The sequence below is a fragment of the Nicotiana tabacum genome, chromosome 12, assembly GCF_000715075.1.
Source record: "Nicotiana tabacum cultivar K326 chromosome 12, ASM71507v2, whole genome shotgun sequence".
Taxonomy (NCBI): Eukaryota; Viridiplantae; Streptophyta; class Magnoliopsida; order Solanales; family Solanaceae; genus Nicotiana; species Nicotiana tabacum.
This window is the reverse complement of record NC_134091.1, coordinates 124728934-124745242: the sequence shown is the minus strand read 5'-3', so window position 1 is coordinate 124745242 and position 16309 is coordinate 124728934. Positions and strand designations below refer to the sequence as shown.

The window sequence follows — 16309 nt, the reverse complement described above, 5'->3', positions numbered from 1 at the left end:
CTCCTGAATATAATCATCTGTCGCAGCCAGGTCAGCATCGCACAAAGCGGCCTCCGTGACAGGCGAGGATGAAGCCTTAATAAGAAAATTAATAAAGTTATTTATGGAAACTAAATGAGAAAAGAAAAAAACAAATTTAAAGTAAATACTAATAAAAACATATTTGCGCCCGTGAAAGCTCTCCAACACCCCTCGATGATTAGCCATAACTCAGTTTGCATCCACTATCCACATCTCGGGTCGGACGATCTTCAACAACGGTCGATGGGCCTGGGAAGTATGCATCCCAATGCTCTCCGGTAATGTCCGTGCCCGTGATCAATAATGGACCTGACGGGGTCACATGCGAAGTCCCTAGAGTGAGCTGCAGCCCAAGGCTATATGACGGCATGATGTTGGGATACTCGTCCGGCTCATGAAGGTCACCCGGCAAATCAGCATCAACATCATCAACAGGGGCCTCAACGCCCCCTTGCTGGGGACCACCTCCTCGCCGCCCACCATGCCTCGTGGGGCACCCCTACCTCGTAGGGCACCCCTACATCGTAGGACACCCGTACCTCGCTAGTACTGCTCTGGCGCCACATAAGCAGGGTCGTGTCCTAAGCGTTGATCCTCTCGGGCTCGCTGCAGTGTACGTGCATCCACCTCTGCAACCTGCCGGCCATAATCGTGCAAAGCGGCCGCTCCCTCGCCGGCATGGTGTTGCTTCTGCAATCCCATCTGGTAGACTATATGTAGGCCAATAGCCTGCACAACGTATAAAATATAAACTACATAACACTATGTTACAGTTTTATAAGTAATAATACCAAAAAATATACCAGGGCCTCGTGTTGCACGGCGTATGAAACGTACCGACCGCCAGCTCGATGAATGGGTTTCCCGACGAAAAGTCGGGTAACGCGGCGGTACCAAGGCATATACTCATGAATAATATCAGTCCGGCTCTATGAAGGGGGGGATGAATCAGGTCAGCTCGCTGGTCCCAAGTATCGACTTGCGCCTCTAGCCATGCCACATATGCGTTGTCCACCCTGGAACGATCATCCCGCTGAAAAAGTGTGGGCTTCCATGTGTGCCCTCTCGGTACAAGATGCGGACGACCAAACTGGCGAAGTACCCGCTCCGTGGCATGATGCTCCACAATATCAAGGCACATCAGCGGGGTGGTAGTGCTCCAAATCAGTTGGTCGGCCAAGCAATAATCGGGCAAGCCACCTATCAAGTCGCCGTTGTATGGCGTCTAGATGAACTATTAAATAACAACAGAAAACGTGAGTATGCGCAACACATGTGAAGCTATACCAAGTAAACTTAGGTATACATTTACCTGTGCGCCCTCTAGCATATCCAACAAATCCCCGCAAAGGGTGAGATTATGTCGAGCCTCGTAGATATCCCCGCCGGAGAACCCACCTCCTAGCTAGAGGGAGAAACGAAGGTGGTACATCCGGAGGTAATGGTGGTAGAAGTGGCTGCAACTGCATGAACCGCTCCCAGGCCCAAACCTAACATACAAAGTTGATGTAAAATTTAAGATAAATTTTTACTAGATATGTTATAATGAATAGAGTATTCGAATATGTTGTCAACTGTAGCAGCGGCAAAAATCCACATGCGTCATGTTGGGTGCCCATGCTCACCCGACACATCTGCCTGTACAAGTAGGCGAGAACAGCAGCACCCCAGATGTACTGGGGTAAATCATCTAGCCGCTGAAGATGATGAGGAAATTTCAAGCTGATTAGGTTCTCCGAAGTGTTCGGGAACAAGACCCCTCCAAACATAAGGAGCAACAGCAACCTCGTATACCAGTGAATATGCAGATCATCTGTCTCGCCAGTGATGTCGGGGTGCAATATCTCCAAATGTTGTCGAATAGCTGTCAAACTCATGCGACTGGCTCCTGAGTGTGCAGTCTCATCTTGTGGCCTGAAATCAGTGAGTTGCTGCAGCATGTCCAAATACTGCCCACACGTCATCTCTCTCATGGCCTGAGGCAGTGCAGCGGGCAGCCCATATAAAACCTCCACGTCCTGCACCGTGATGGTGGCCTCGCCAATGGGCAGGTGAAATGTGTGTGTCTCCGGTCGCCACCGCTCTATCAGGGCCATGACCAAAGACTAGTCGAGTTGCAGCCGCCCGATCTCCAAAATCATGTAGAATCCCGTAACCCGCAGGCGCTGGACTACACGGGGATGGAGATCTCTGTCCTTCATAAAATCCCACATGTCGTCCACTCTCCTAGCGCGGAGAGTCTGGGCCAGTAACTCTCCCTCCCATACGTGGGCGAACCTATGATCGCCTTATAACACTAATAGCTCATCGTAGAAAGGTTCGGGATGCATAGGCGGCAAGTCCATGTCGTCTACTGTAAATTAAACAACATTAATTGTATGTTTTTTCTGTAAATTAAATAATTAATTTTTATAGTTATACAATATTTAATTGGACAGAGTATATATCTATGGGTTCCATGCTCGATATTTGAGGCCCAGTAGCACCAAGCTATCCTGAATTCTTGTATGTGTCAATTTTATTATTTTACATGTTAGTTTCATAATTTTGTATGTTTGTTCTGTAAATTAAATAATTTATTTTATAATTGTACAATATTTAATTGGATAGAGTATTAACATATGGGTTCCAGACTCGATATTTGAGGCCCAGTAGCACCAAGCTATCCTGAATTCTTGTATGTGTTAGTTTTATTATTTTACATGTTAGTTTCATAATTTTGTATGTTTGTTTTGTAAATTAAATAATTATTTTTTATAATTATACAATATTTAATTGAACAAAGTATTCACATATGGGTTCCAGGCTCGATATTTGAGGCCCAGTAGCACCAAGCTATCCTGAATTCATGTATGTGTTAGTTTTATTATTTTACATGTTTGTTTCATAATTTTATATGTTTGTTTTGTAAATTAAATAATTAATTTTTATAATTATACAATATTTAATTGGGCAGAGTATTCACTTATGGGTTCCAGGCTCGATATTTGAGGCCCAATAGCACCAAGCTATCCTGAATTCTTGTATGTGTTAGTTTTATTATTTTACATGTTAGTTTCATAATTTTATATGTTTGTTTTGTAAATTAAATAATTAATTTTTATAATTATACAATATTTAATTGGACAGAGTATTCACATATGGGTTCCAGACTTGATATTTGAGGCCCAGTAGCACCAAACTATCCTGAATTCTTGTATGTGTTAGTTTTATTATTTTTACATGTTAGTTTTATAATTTTATATGTTTGTTTGTAAATTAAATAATATACTTTTGTAATTGTACAGAATTTGTCTTTGATCTATCAGTATAAGAGATACTTAAACAACAGGGATACTACGCTAAAATACTCTACATTTTACTACACTAAAAGGGCATTATATTACTAGTCTTTAAGCAAATAAATAATCTAAACTAGATAAAAACAACAAATACATTTTAATTACAAAACATTCACGAAAATACATATAAAACAGTAAAAGTAATTTATTAACATTTTTATTAACAAATAATAATGATTTCTCAATTTTTATATTTTTTTAGAACACTAATATCTTAGTCCGGATAAAAATAACATACCAGTTTAATCGCAAAAAAATACAAAACAACATGAAACACATTCAAAACAACTAATATGCATTATTTATACGAGTTTCGACATAAACTAAATCGGAATACCTCGATTTATGTTTTTCGAAAAGTTGAAGAATTGAAGATTTGAGTCCGGAACAAGCAACCCACAACAAGAGAAGGCTTAGCTAGGATGTGGGATCAACACTCTTTACTTTTTGTGGGACGGGTAGGGTCAACTCAATTTTTTTATCTCGTTAATGGGGGAGGGGTGGGGGACCGCTGGAACGTTTTTTAAAAATGGGGGAGGGAGCTTTTGGTTCAAAACGTGGGGGAAAGGGAAGAGGAACGTTTTTTATGTATGTATAGCACGGTATATACATAGCGCTTTTATATATCGCGCTATGCATACCTGTCTTATCAGCTTTCAGATATATCGCCTTTATTAAAAGCGTTTTACATATAACGTTCTTTGAAAGAGCACTATATATAGATATGTCACTCTTTCTTTTTTACACTTATTTTAGTCCTACTTGACCAAAAGAACCACATTTAGGTTCTCGACTCACCACACGAGTCTTGTATCGGAGGTAAAATGGTTTCGAAATCAGGGGCAGATGTACCATACATAGTACGAATTCGGCTCAGTAGTTTTTGACTCTTAACATATGAACTATTTCTAGTCCTTTTCACTTAAACACTAAAACCTGAACCAGTAATTCCTATTCAGCATATGAACCATTTTTCCCACTTTTAGTTATATCTCCACATCAACTGTCATCAGCATTCTCAAGCAATAAGCTGGCATATAATCAAAGCCAAATCTGGTAACATGTAACAGTATACGATGAAACGAGCTTGAATAGGTGCTTGCTAATCCAATAATCCAAATTAATACACAAAAAAAGATATGCATCTACCTACTTTTTCCCAACAAATATTGTGGCATGTACTGGTACAAAATCCAAAACTTGAAAATAAACTTGTAAGAGATAAACAGAGTTACAGTGCTACAAGGAGGAGAAGCGATTTTCTCAGAGCTTGACCTCAACATCAACGCCAGCAGGAAGGTCGAGCAGCATTAACTTGTCGATTGTTTGGGCAGTCGGGTAGAGAATGTCAATAAGGCGTTGATGAGTTCTTATTTCAAAATGGAACCGTGCATCTTTGTGCACATGTGGAGATTTGAGGACACAGTAAATTCTCTTTTTGGTGGGCAATGGTACAGGACCCACGGTCTTTGCATTTGTTGTTGTTGCAGCGTCCATAATTTGCTTACAAGAGTCTTCTATTAGGGGCACCCAGTATGACCTCAATTTGATCCTAATCTTCTGCTTTGGTGCTGCCTGGAAATATGTCTAGATCGTTAGATGATGCCAACAATAGTTAGAGAGAAAAATCCAAGTTTTTATGCCAGCTAAAGCTAGTAAAATTTGATTATGCACAGCCAGCTTAATGTTGAACTAGAACAACCATTGGGATGTTTCTCAGTTCATAGGCTTAACTCATAGTGAATAAGTATCTAGAGTTTGAGGGGGAACCCACAGTAACCTTTCTAACTCCATCCTAAAGTAATATTTTTTCCAGCTTTCCTTGGATTCCCACAGATGACTGATAAATCGAGGGAAGTCTGTCCTTAGCTATGTTGCTCGGACTCTCCAAAAATGCTGTCGCACCCATGTCGGATCCTCCAAAATGCACTACTTTTGGAAGAACATACACAGACCTGGCGGCATTTTTGATGAGCAACATAGGTCCTTAGAATTCATAAACTGAGTGTATTAAAGGGGGGAACACAATGATCTGTCCAGTACCATCATAATTCTAATAATTTTTCAGCTTTCCACAGATTTCTCAAATGACTGACCATTCAAGGATTGTCAACCGAGGATAGAAAATACCACCAGAGCAAACAAGTGGACCAAAAATTGCTTTAATCAAACTATTACACAGGTAGTCTTGGTAGAAGTGAAAATTCTAAACAAATAATTTTTACTGAATAGCATGTCAATACGTGAAACAATGAAAGATCAATAGGACATTATTATCCAGAAACGAATACAACTCAAAATAGCCTTGAAAGGATTGTACGCTATGAATATTAATGACCTCGGTCTCTATACTCAAGAAGCATCAAAATGCAATAGTGAAAGGTCCTAATAGCATTAGATGTAGCTTCCTTCAAACAAATTTATCAATTCGACATACTTCTGTCCTTCTGTTTTTCTGGGGCAACAACTAAAGCTTATAGTGGAAAATAGTCCACGGCTCCACGCATACAATTACCTAAGGACAGCTAAGAGATTTGGGTGATCAGATCACTGCTAAAGCTCCAGGTTATTTCAGTAAGGGAGGAAGTTCCATCGTTTCCACATTCAGCAACTTGAGAAATCTAACCTCGGAACACTCTATAATCTCATTTATCAAAAGTTGCTTGGCTGTTGAGCAGGTTATCATATCACTGCACATAGCCCTATAAGAAACTTCCAATTTGATGCAAATGAATCTTAGCCTTACTAGTTACTTCACAGGCTAGAAATAGTTAACCTCACAGTACACGTACAGAACAACAGGCACTACCTAGTTTTAATTGCTCAGCAGCCTAACAAGCAAAGACGGATAGAATTGAGTGGGTGCAGAGCGAAGGAGATTTCTCTAATATCAAACAAAACTTAGAGAATGCAGCCAGCTCGATGTTCAACAAATTTTTTTATAGCAATAACTTGCTTGACCTTACAAAATCTATTCGTATTCTCCTAGATGGTACAGACATTGTAATTCTCTAATTATATAATATGCACAATACACCTATCCTATTTTATGTCCCATGTTCTCCCCGCGCCATGAAGCTAGTTTCTGTCAGCACCGAGCAAATGGATGTCATCGTTTCAGATCCATTTTAAAGTCAGTAGCCAAAAGCAGAACACCATCAACAAATATTCCAATTTAGACCAACATACAACTATTTCCTTATAAAGAAATGGACCTTGGCTCTAACTTAACTCTAAAAGCTAACTCAAGAGGTGAGTATTACCCACGACCATATAAGGAGACAACATCCCATTTCTCCATCAATGTGAGACACTTAAGACCCCCTCCGCCAAGGACCGGACATCTGGAGCGTCAGGGGCACATGTAGCCTTATGGCTACGGGTTCATCTGAACTTTTAACTTTCGACACAAAGCATAGATATAAGGTAAAAATCTACTAATATCTTTTTGATAAGGTAAATAACATTATTAACAATTGGGGCTAACCCCCTATACAAGCCATATATCAAAAAGAAGAGAACCCACACCAAAATATGGTTCTCAAGAAAAGATGCCCAATCCTCTATACATATGGGGACCTCGTGAGTACACCAAAAAAGAAACAAAAAACAAAAGGCTATTTTGCTATTTTTCAATCTACTAATATCTTAACAAAAATTAGATCTGAGCCCATACTTTTAAACATGTAACGATTTCAATGCTAAAAATCTTAAAAGTTGAACACATTAAATTTAAATCCTGAATTCGCATATATGAAGCGTGGACAATATAACACAGGAACCCAACATTATGTAAATCAAGAATAGAAATGAGTTTAGCTTTGGTCCGATGTAAAGAAATGGACAGTGGGCCTAACTCAACAAACAAAAGCTAGATCAAGAGGTGAGGATTGTATGAATCCATATAAGGAGACAACAACCCATTTCTACACTAATGTGGGACACTTAACAATCCTATTTCACAATTTAAAAGCTAAAAAGCAGAATACATCTCTCACAAAGGCTGCAGCATAAAATTTTAAACACACATACACACACGCACACACAGAGAGAGGAAAAAGAGGAAGAGAAAAAACACAGGGACCCAACATTATGTAAATCAAGAATAGGAATGAGTCTAGCTTTGGTCCGATGTAAAGAAATGGACCTTAGGCATAACTCAACAAACAAAAGCTAGATAACAACCCCATTTCTACACTAATGTGGGACACTTAACAATCCTATTTCACAATTTAACAGCTAAAAAGAAGAATACATCTCCACAAAGGCTGCAGCATAAAATTTTAAACACACACACACACATTTATACACACACAGAGGAAAAAGAGGAAGAGAAAAAAGGTTACCTTATCAGCGTCAACACCAACACTCAGCGTCGAGGCAGCAGGAATATCCTAAAAGAAAGCAAAAATGACGAACACCCAACATCAATAATGCAAAAAGAAAGCACATTTTTTGGTTAAAATAGTTTGGTATAGTGATAATTAGCCAAATAAATTACAAACCTCAACATCAGCAGAGACATTCTCGGCATCCAAGACTTCTGGAGAAGCAAAAACCTTAGACGTGGACACTTTTGATTGGTTGAAAATCTGTATTTTAGTTTTAGCGGAATTTGAAGGCAAAGAAAGAAGAGAGAACTTGGGTTGGGATGAAATGGTGGACGAATTACACACTGGAAAAAGAGCTGCTGAGAGTGAAGAAGATGAAATTGCCATTTGGGTCTTTTACTCAGTGATAAGCAATGGGGATAGAGCTGAGCTTATCCAAAAAAGAGAAATAAACATGTTTTGCTTTTTCTTTTTCCTACTTATTATTTTGCAGAAAACAGCCAAAAAAACCAAAGAAGAAGAAAGAATTGGGCCTCATAAGTTCCCATCCCCATTCCAATTTGCTTCTTCAGCCCAAGTTTATGAAGTGCACAAATAGCCTATTTTAGAACCCCTTAAGTTTTTAAAATTTGGCCGCCTTAGAATTAACTTGAGACATGCTGGTCTGAAGTTGAAATTTGCGGGTCTAAAGTTTTCAAATTCAAACCTAGGCTCTGCCAAAATTTAAATGAAATTCAAACTTAAGGTCTGAAGTTAGACTTTACCAAAGCCTAACTTCAAACTCGAAGGTCGGAATTTTATAACTTCAATTGAAGTTAAACTTCATAATTGTTGAAATTGTGTTAGGACTCGAACTCGAGAAAAAAGTTTATGAACGTTAAAAATCATTTCGCAACATTTCACTTGAAATACCCATTAAAACTAATTTTCACTTGAAATTCTGATTTTAAGATTTGATACTTACAAATACTAACATGGTGATTCATGCTCAAATATGCACAATTACCTCCAGTGTCATCAACTTAAGATATCTGTTTGTGATACGAAGTAAAACAAAATTGGTTTCCAAAAAAATAACACTTACCATCAAACACCAAGAAACATTTTTCTTATAAATATTCTCCATTAAAAGGGAAGATACGATTCCCCTATTAGTCCATTTTGAAATAGTTTCAAAATGTTAGAGAGAGTAGTGATAGTATTTCTTCTACAAGATGTTTTCCAGAAAATATTTTCCATTGTACCAAACAGTAAGTTTTTGAAAGTGCTATAACAATGTTTGCTGGAAATTGCTCCCTCCGTTTCAAATTAGATGAGGTACTTTCCTATTTAGTCTGTTCCAAAATAAATGACATATTTCTAAATTAGAAAATAATTCAATTTTATACTCTTCATTTTACTCTTATTGAGAAGCTTTTATAACCACAAAAATGTCATGACCCCACAAAGCTTTTACTCCTTAAACTTTTAAGACCACATGTTTCAAAAGTTTTCTTTCTTTTCTTCCGTGTCAAGTCAAACTACCTGTCTAAATTGAAACGGATGGAGTATATGAGATGTTAATGAGCATGACAAAGGAAGAGAAAAGGTCAACCTCATACGGCGAATTACGACAGTTGAATCATGCGATGATATCTCTCTCTGTCCTAAAATTCAGAGAAAAAATAGGTACTGACTGCAACCAGCTGGTAACAAAACATTGTCATTCTCTAGTATTGCGAAGAGGTGATGACAAAAGCCTTTTGCTGGAAGGGAAAAAGAATAGTCATGTTGTTAGAAGAGTTAACTTTTCTCAACTGGGACAAATCCTTTTTCTTAGCTACACAAAAATGGGATTATAGTTTTACGTCCTTCTATCAACTGTTCTACTCTTACAAAGGAATTTTTTTTTTAATTTTTATTTCTGCCTCTCAAAACCAACTCACATCAACTCCTATCGCTAGCGGCGCCAGAATCGACCATGCTGCTTTTGCTCTTGCATACGCCTGCAACCACCAGACCAACTATGTTAAGAAAATCAAGCAAAAATATACTATAATTTCAATAAGGGGTCAAAAACATTAAAAAAAAATTGAATGAAGAGAGGTCCACGGTATTGGAAATACGAAAGAGAAGTTATTATAGCAGAGTGCAGATGCGAATATAGTAGGAGGCACACAGTTTGCAGCTCGAAAGAAGAGAGGTTTGTTGAGTTAGGGCGTGGCAGACCTCAAGTATGCTCAATCAAACAAAAAGTTCCCAGAAATGCTTTTAACAGAAATATCCACTGTAACTCTAATGCACAGCCTACCAACAAAATAAATGAGAACCTTTCAAGATAAATTAACTAGAAGCCTGGGAAAAACAATGTATGTGCCTTACGGAGATTCAATGCTTCTTGGAGCTCATTCAATCCACTTACCATTCTTTTCAACTAAGTTTCGAACTACCACTCATTTCATTCTCTTTTTTTTCTTTTTTATTGTGGGGGGTGGGCGGTGGGGAGGGGTTAATACTACCACCTCTCTGAATACTAAATATGGAAAAATGCATCAACCCCTCACCACTAGGGCAAAAGGGGATTAAAACAACCTCTAGAAGAGAAAGCAGAAAAAGGCGAGAATATAAAAGTCGCAGCCCAAATGGCTACAACTATTGGGGACTATGAGACAAATAAGAAACACTTTATGTTTCCAATGTTCAAGGTAAAGTTAGATTAGACCTGTAACCCCACCCCACCCCAAACAATAAAGTCTTGTATTCCTAACATTTGTTTCTCTCAAGAGGAGAAAGGGCGTGGGAAGGATATGAAGAGACAAACTTCATGAGTAAATTCAAGACAAAAATCAGAAGCATCCTAAGTTCCAGGTGTTGAGGATCTGGAATGCAATTAAGCTAGCAAGAACGAATAAATACAACAGTGGAAAACTTGACCTTTGGTAATCCTTGGACCGCTCAATGAACTCCTTAGGAATATCACGTCCTTGGTATGAAGCTAATACAGTTCGGATATCAGCTGGCCTATGTTTAGCAACATCTGCACTCAAAAATAAGAAGCCATTAACAGTGACCTTGACATACTCCCAAAAGTGAAGACAAGATTAGGGTACGTTGTACTTATGAATGTGCTTACATTCAAGAAACGGAATAAGATCCAAAAGCACAGTATCCTCCGCCTCTCCTTTCCATGGTTTTATTTCTATGCAATTTTCTGGCTGAAGGCTACTTTCTAGTGCATGTCCACTCACATATATAATTCTCGATGGATCCCGATTTAGCTTGGAAAAATCCTGCCAAAGAAGCACGCGCCAAAAAGGGATTCACAATTTTTACTATTTGCAAGAAGTAGAACAAGGGAAGACATGTGCAAAATGAACTTTTTTTAAAAGGACTAGAAAAAACGAGAAAGACATCTTATAGATTTTCACAGAAGCTAAAGAATGTCTCAGAGAATGTACATGCACTAGTGAATACAGGTGATAGAAACATCTACATTACAAGGATGACAAGGAATGAGAATAGCCCTGGGATCAAATTGTAGATGTTTTGAGTGTTTCCAACAGGCTAGGGTAAAGAGATAAACAACCTATTAAGAGGAAGGCCAGCATTTGCACACTAATTCAAAAAAAGAAAGATGCTCTATCTTTTGACAACTAAGCCAGAAGCTCAAGCCTTTCGACTATGCATGGTAAAAGAAGTCTACAAGTGTCTAGATTCTTACGGAGTTTCTATTACCACGGCCTATATGTGAAATTCATAGCTGATTTGGTCCTTGCTCAGCAGGGTATTTTGTGCTGTAACCTCTCAGTGAGATGTAGAATAGGAATCTATCACATTTTACTATGCAAAACTGACAAAGGACAACTTAACTTTACTTCCTGAATCCTGTATTTCAATTTGTCTCCTTCAGCCTTCCTAAAAATCAACTAGTCGTAACCTGTTTAATTTTCATGCCTCTTGATTCTTTCAATCTTGATCAAGCCTCCCCTAAGTTCCTATAACACCCCCCACTCTGTCTTCAGCGAAAGACGAAAAAAGGAGATACAAAGTACATAATTGTCCACTTGAGATGATTTAAGAAGCAAATGCGCAAAAGCAATACATACTTGTCACAAAATTTCATTTACTCATATACAGATGAAGGACACCTTTTGCTCTTCATTATCCTGTACTCTCAATTTTAATCAAATATCTTAATGCAATGCAACATCAATATTATGCTTCTACTCACTCTCTTTTTCTTAAATCAATTAATGGTATTTTCTATTAGAACTGCCATACTAAAACAATGTTAACATATATCAAGGATCAGCTATTAAGTGAACAGAGTGTGACAAATTTAAATAATCAAAGACTTAATCTAGAACATTTAGAGGATGAAGCTAAGAAACCTACTCTGTAATGCTTGCCATCAACATATCTAGTTGCACCTCTTGATAGCCTATAACGGATGCAGTGCTTTGGATCCAATCTTTCGATAACAGGATCAACATACTGCAAAAACCACAAGCAGAAGTTTTGATTGCATAACTGAAACAACACTTAGAACACACTATGAAGGAAGTGAAAGTTACCATGTTCAGTTGGTCAGAGTATACAACGATCTCAAAATATTGAGCTAAATGTTCCAAAAAAGCATCAACCCCAGGTCTTTTGAATGTTCTCCAGCCTCTGTCACGCTTTTAAAGGACTACGGAAGTCAGTAGTCATGAAGGAAGTTAAACGATGGAAAATCTGAATGCTTTGAGGAAAAAAAAGCTATATCAGGAGGAAAACCCACAAGGAAACTCTAAAATGAATTGCCAAAGTATCGCACTAATTACTAATAATGATCCATAAAATAAATTAAAGCAAGTCCAAGCCACTAATTCACAATAAAATCAAGAAGTTCATGACTTGGATTTCTACCTTCCAATCAGAGTATATCAATGTCTCGCTAAGATCAAGAACAAGCGTGAAGACATGCTGCTCCAGTGGGTGCAAATCTGGCAGGAGCTGGTCTGATGTTGGTTCAATAAAACCCTAAAACAGAGGAAATAGATCTGAGGTGAAGTTGGTGAAGGATGAAGCATAAGAAGAGAGGGATTAAAAACTAAAATTGCCTGTAAAGGACTCAACTCGAACTTGCTCTTCTGTCAACCGCCTCAGGTCAATGTAAAACTCAACTAGCTTGGCGGGCACTGGAATATCAAAGAAATGAACCAATATAACAGCCTAAAAAGAGGCTCTGGAGCGTAAAGTTAATAATTAACAAATAGGAGGGAACGCATGTAAATAACATCATACACCACAGCATTAAGAAAACGTATTCAGCATGTGATTCTCCAATAAAACCCATCATATTACTAAGCAGTAGAACATATGTTTTACTTTTTGTATACTAGCAGTGGGATGTGCAATATACTTAAACCCACGAACTACCCACATCCATGTGCCTTTAAATCACAAGCCCCAATAAGTCAATGCACGGATAGAACCATAAATCACTCACACTCTATACTACAAACTGCAGGATAGACATCCACCTACTCTGCAGCAGAAACTTTCATGTGCCGAAAATGATGCATAATCTGAAGCCAATACAGACTTTTGCAGGCCACAATACACTGATCAAGTCATAGAAATGCCATGCAATTTAAAATTAACAAACTAATCCTTGAGTTCTATCATTGAAATGGAAAAGCATTGCTGAAAACACGAGGATGTCTAAAATAATAGTCTCGGTACCTAGCTTGTGTTTCCAGTTTCAAAAAAATTATAGTATACAATACACATAACAAATACAAAGTGTTGTGATGGCATAATTTATAGTTGACATGAATGTGGACAATAAGCCACGCAAATAAGAAGAACCAACCCCTTCTTGACTAAAAATAAGAGATGTGTAGCATAGACAAGTCAGAATCATCACCAACCTGTCATTGCTGAGGAGTATAATAAAGCTTGAAATTTCTGGACAGGAAAAGGAAAACACAATTAGTCTCTCTATTCTACTCATGCTCAAATACAACTGCCAAAAAGTTATATAGGTAAAAGATGAACCAATGCATATAAGACCAGCCATATACTCTATAAGCTGTTTATTCGTGTAGTATGTGATTTAGGCTCTAGAGTTCGTTGACAAATCCTGTCATATCACTTAGATTCCCTTCCAAATTTGGAGGGGTCCATAAGTGGAATTTAAAAAAAAAAAAAAAAAAGGGCAGCCCGGTGCACTAAGCTCCCGCTAATTAGCAATATGTTGCAAAAAATAAGCACAAACAGTAAACATGAATCAAATTGATCAGTTGAAGCTGAGAAGTGCATAGCGCCTAATTTGCAATAAGTAGAGCCAACCTACACACACAACCATACCAAGCAGAATATGTGTGTGTGTGTGAGAGAGAGAGAGCGCACATGTGTGTCAAAAGCTTAATTTCAAACAAGCAAAAATTCGCCAAAAGCTCACAATAAGCAAAAATAAAGCAGTGCAAGACAAGACTCACGTCGGTAGCAGATGCATCATCCCCAACAGTATATTTCGCAGATTCACGCAAAGTCTTGGTCTTATCCTCAATTTCATCCAACGTGTATGCTGCAGATAAAGGATATGAATTATATGTACGAGAAGTCAAGAATGGAAAATATTGATGAATCTGTCAGACCAACTAGGTCTTTTACCAAGAATCATCCTCTTACCTCCTGTTTCCACATAGACAATCTATATAAACATATAGTCCATTTCTAACACTTGACCAAACTCACCTTGAGCTACATAAACTAACAAAAAGCAACTACAAATGATCTCGTAAAAGAGTTTGGCTTCCCCCAACGAACATGTTAACTAATACCACATGGAAATTTAGCTACAAACTACGCAGTTATACTTGCTTCACAGCTGAAACTTCGCATGAAGAAAACTAACTGGAGAGTTATAAAGGCATGACTACATCGCTAAGCAAATATAGAGATACAGGGAGAATAGAACAATAGCCAGATCCAAAGTTGGACAGATAAAACCTGGAACATGTTGTTGTGCTTCCAACTAGTTTTATTTGGTATAGTAAAATTTTATGAAATGAGCTATGCTGATACAGATCAAAAAACATGAAATGATATTTGCTGATCAACGATACAATAACTTTCTTTTTCCTGGAAGTCGGCAACCATGCTCTGTATCAATTCCATTCTATTCAGCTCACTTCACTTCATTTCCAAATCATGCTCAAATGCATGACAATTTCAATATCAACTTTAAAACGTCTTAAAACCCTAATACAATGAAACAATGCCAATAACATCCCAAAATAAATTAAAAAGCAACAAATAAATAACGAACCGGTACGGTAACCAGCTGTGCCAACACCGCCTGTGACGGCAGCAATAGTGCTATACTTAAGAAAACTTCATGGATTCTTCTCAGTTACACACACACATACACTTTGCGAGCTGTTAGAGGATTTCTATGTGACTGCTTCACACATGCACACGCACACACAAAAACGTGTGGGCACACATAAACTTTAGCGAACTCTTAGAGGATTTCTTATGTGACTGCTTCGCGCGTGCACACACACATATATACACTAGATTTCAAGTTGAGAACAACTATAAGAATCCTAAGTATCCATTATCCATTACACTTCATTCAGCACATTTCACTTCATTTCAAAATTCAAATCATGCTCGAATACAGATGCCAATTCATGTATCAACATTAAAGCATCCAAAAAAAACTGATTCAAGGAAATAATACAAATAACAAACCGAAATATTTTTCAAAATAAAAAAACCAACCGTAGGTCGCGTAACCAGCAGTGGCAACACCGCCGGTGATGGCAGCAATAACGCTGTACTTAAGAAAACTCCACCGACTCTTCTCAGTTCCAGAAGCTTCAGAATTAGGAGGAGACTGATTCTGAGGTGGCGGAGGCTGATCTTTGAGGAGAGAAGATGAAGAGATTATTGGTTCCTTTGGAGGTTCTGTAGTTACATTTGAAGAAAATCGGCGATTACTTCGTGAAATTATTGAGAAAATGCGCGATTTCGATTGAGCTATAGCGGACATTTTTGAGGAATTTAGACCTAGGGTTTAAGCGTAGAGGACGAAGGTTTTACTGAGGAAAGAAGACGAAGATTTAGAGCTATGCCCTTTTTATTTAATAAAGTTATTTGTTTGAACTCTGAGGTTTGAACAAAGTTAAGTTTAGCCCCTTAACCTTTCTGAAAATAATATAATAAACATGCCTTATTTTTTATGAAAAGAAATTGACATCCCAAATATTGAGGAAATAATCTCATAATGATCCGTTACAATTTGAAGAGAAACAAAAAAATTATCGATCTCTTTGAAATTGGTCGTATAACTAAAAAACATTCGTCATGAACTAATAGTCAAAAAATCGACTTTTCCCAAAGATAATTTCCGCACCATGTACAGTTAAAACAACTCGTGCATAAGTGAAAATAAAATAGTAGTACTTCCCCTGTTTCAACTTGTTTGGTATAATTTAACATAATACGAGGTTAAAAGAAGATATTTCGGCTATAGATAGATATTAATGAAATATAAATATCAGCACGTATCATATATCGAGTATTTATTTTTGATTTTGAGCTTAAAAGAAGTTATGTCATCGACATGATTAAGATATAATT

General features: G+C 37.8%; 2 protein-coding genes across 2 annotated transcripts; both read right to left on the bottom strand.

The window, feature by feature from the left end:
- Positions 1-4434: 4434 nt before the first annotated feature.
- Positions 4435-8268, bottom strand: LOC107817346 (small ribosomal subunit protein uS10c-like). Its single transcript, XM_016643148.2, has 3 exons — positions 7868-8268; positions 7709-7756; positions 4435-4937 (listed from the first exon to the last, which is right to left on the bottom strand). Exons 1-3 carry the CDS (start codon positions 8078-8080, stop codon positions 4626-4628), a joined length of 573 nt encoding a protein of 190 aa, XP_016498634.1. The 5' UTR covers positions 8081-8268; the 3' UTR covers positions 4435-4625.
- Positions 8269-9382: 1114 nt separating this feature from the next.
- Positions 9383-15795, bottom strand: LOC107770973 (mitochondrial import inner membrane translocase subunit TIM50). The gene is made up of 10 exons (XM_075227042.1): positions 15449-15795; positions 14158-14246; positions 13588-13624; positions 12791-12852; positions 12581-12694; positions 12247-12351; positions 12068-12166; positions 10806-10962; positions 10607-10709; positions 9383-9678 (listed from the first exon to the last, which is right to left on the bottom strand). The coding sequence occupies exons 1-10, from the start codon at positions 15717-15719 to the stop codon at positions 9633-9635; spliced, it is 1083 nt and encodes a 360-aa protein (XP_075083143.1). The 5' UTR covers positions 15720-15795; the 3' UTR covers positions 9383-9632.
- Positions 15796-16309: the final 514 nt, after the last annotated feature.

Excerpts from the sequence above, each read along its gene's own strand:
- LOC107817346 (XM_016643148.2), bottom strand. The coding sequence starts at position 8,080 with ATGGCAATTTCATCTTCTTCACTCTCAGCAGCTCTTTTTCCAGTGTGT. Across the intron at positions 7,757-7,867 it reads ATGTCTCTGCTGATGTTGAG|GATATTCCTGCTGCCTCGAC; the intron begins GTTTGTAATTTA and ends GCTTTCTTTTAG. Across the intron at positions 4,938-7,708 it reads TTGGTGTTGACGCTGATAAG|GCAGCACCAAAGCAGAAGAT; the intron begins GTAACCTTTTTT and ends ACATATTTCCAG.
- LOC107770973 (XM_075227042.1), bottom strand. The coding sequence starts at position 15,719 with ATGTCCGCTATAGCTCAATCGAAATCGCGCATTTTCTCAATAATTTCA. Across the intron at positions 12,352-12,580 it reads TGATATACTCTGATTGGAAG|CGTGACAGAGGCTGGAGAAC; the intron begins GTAGAAATCCAA and ends GTCCTTTAAAAG. Across the intron at positions 10,710-10,805 it reads TCTTATTCCGTTTCTTGAAT|ATGTTGCTAAACATAGGCCA; the intron begins GTAAGCACATTC and ends TTTTGAGTGCAG.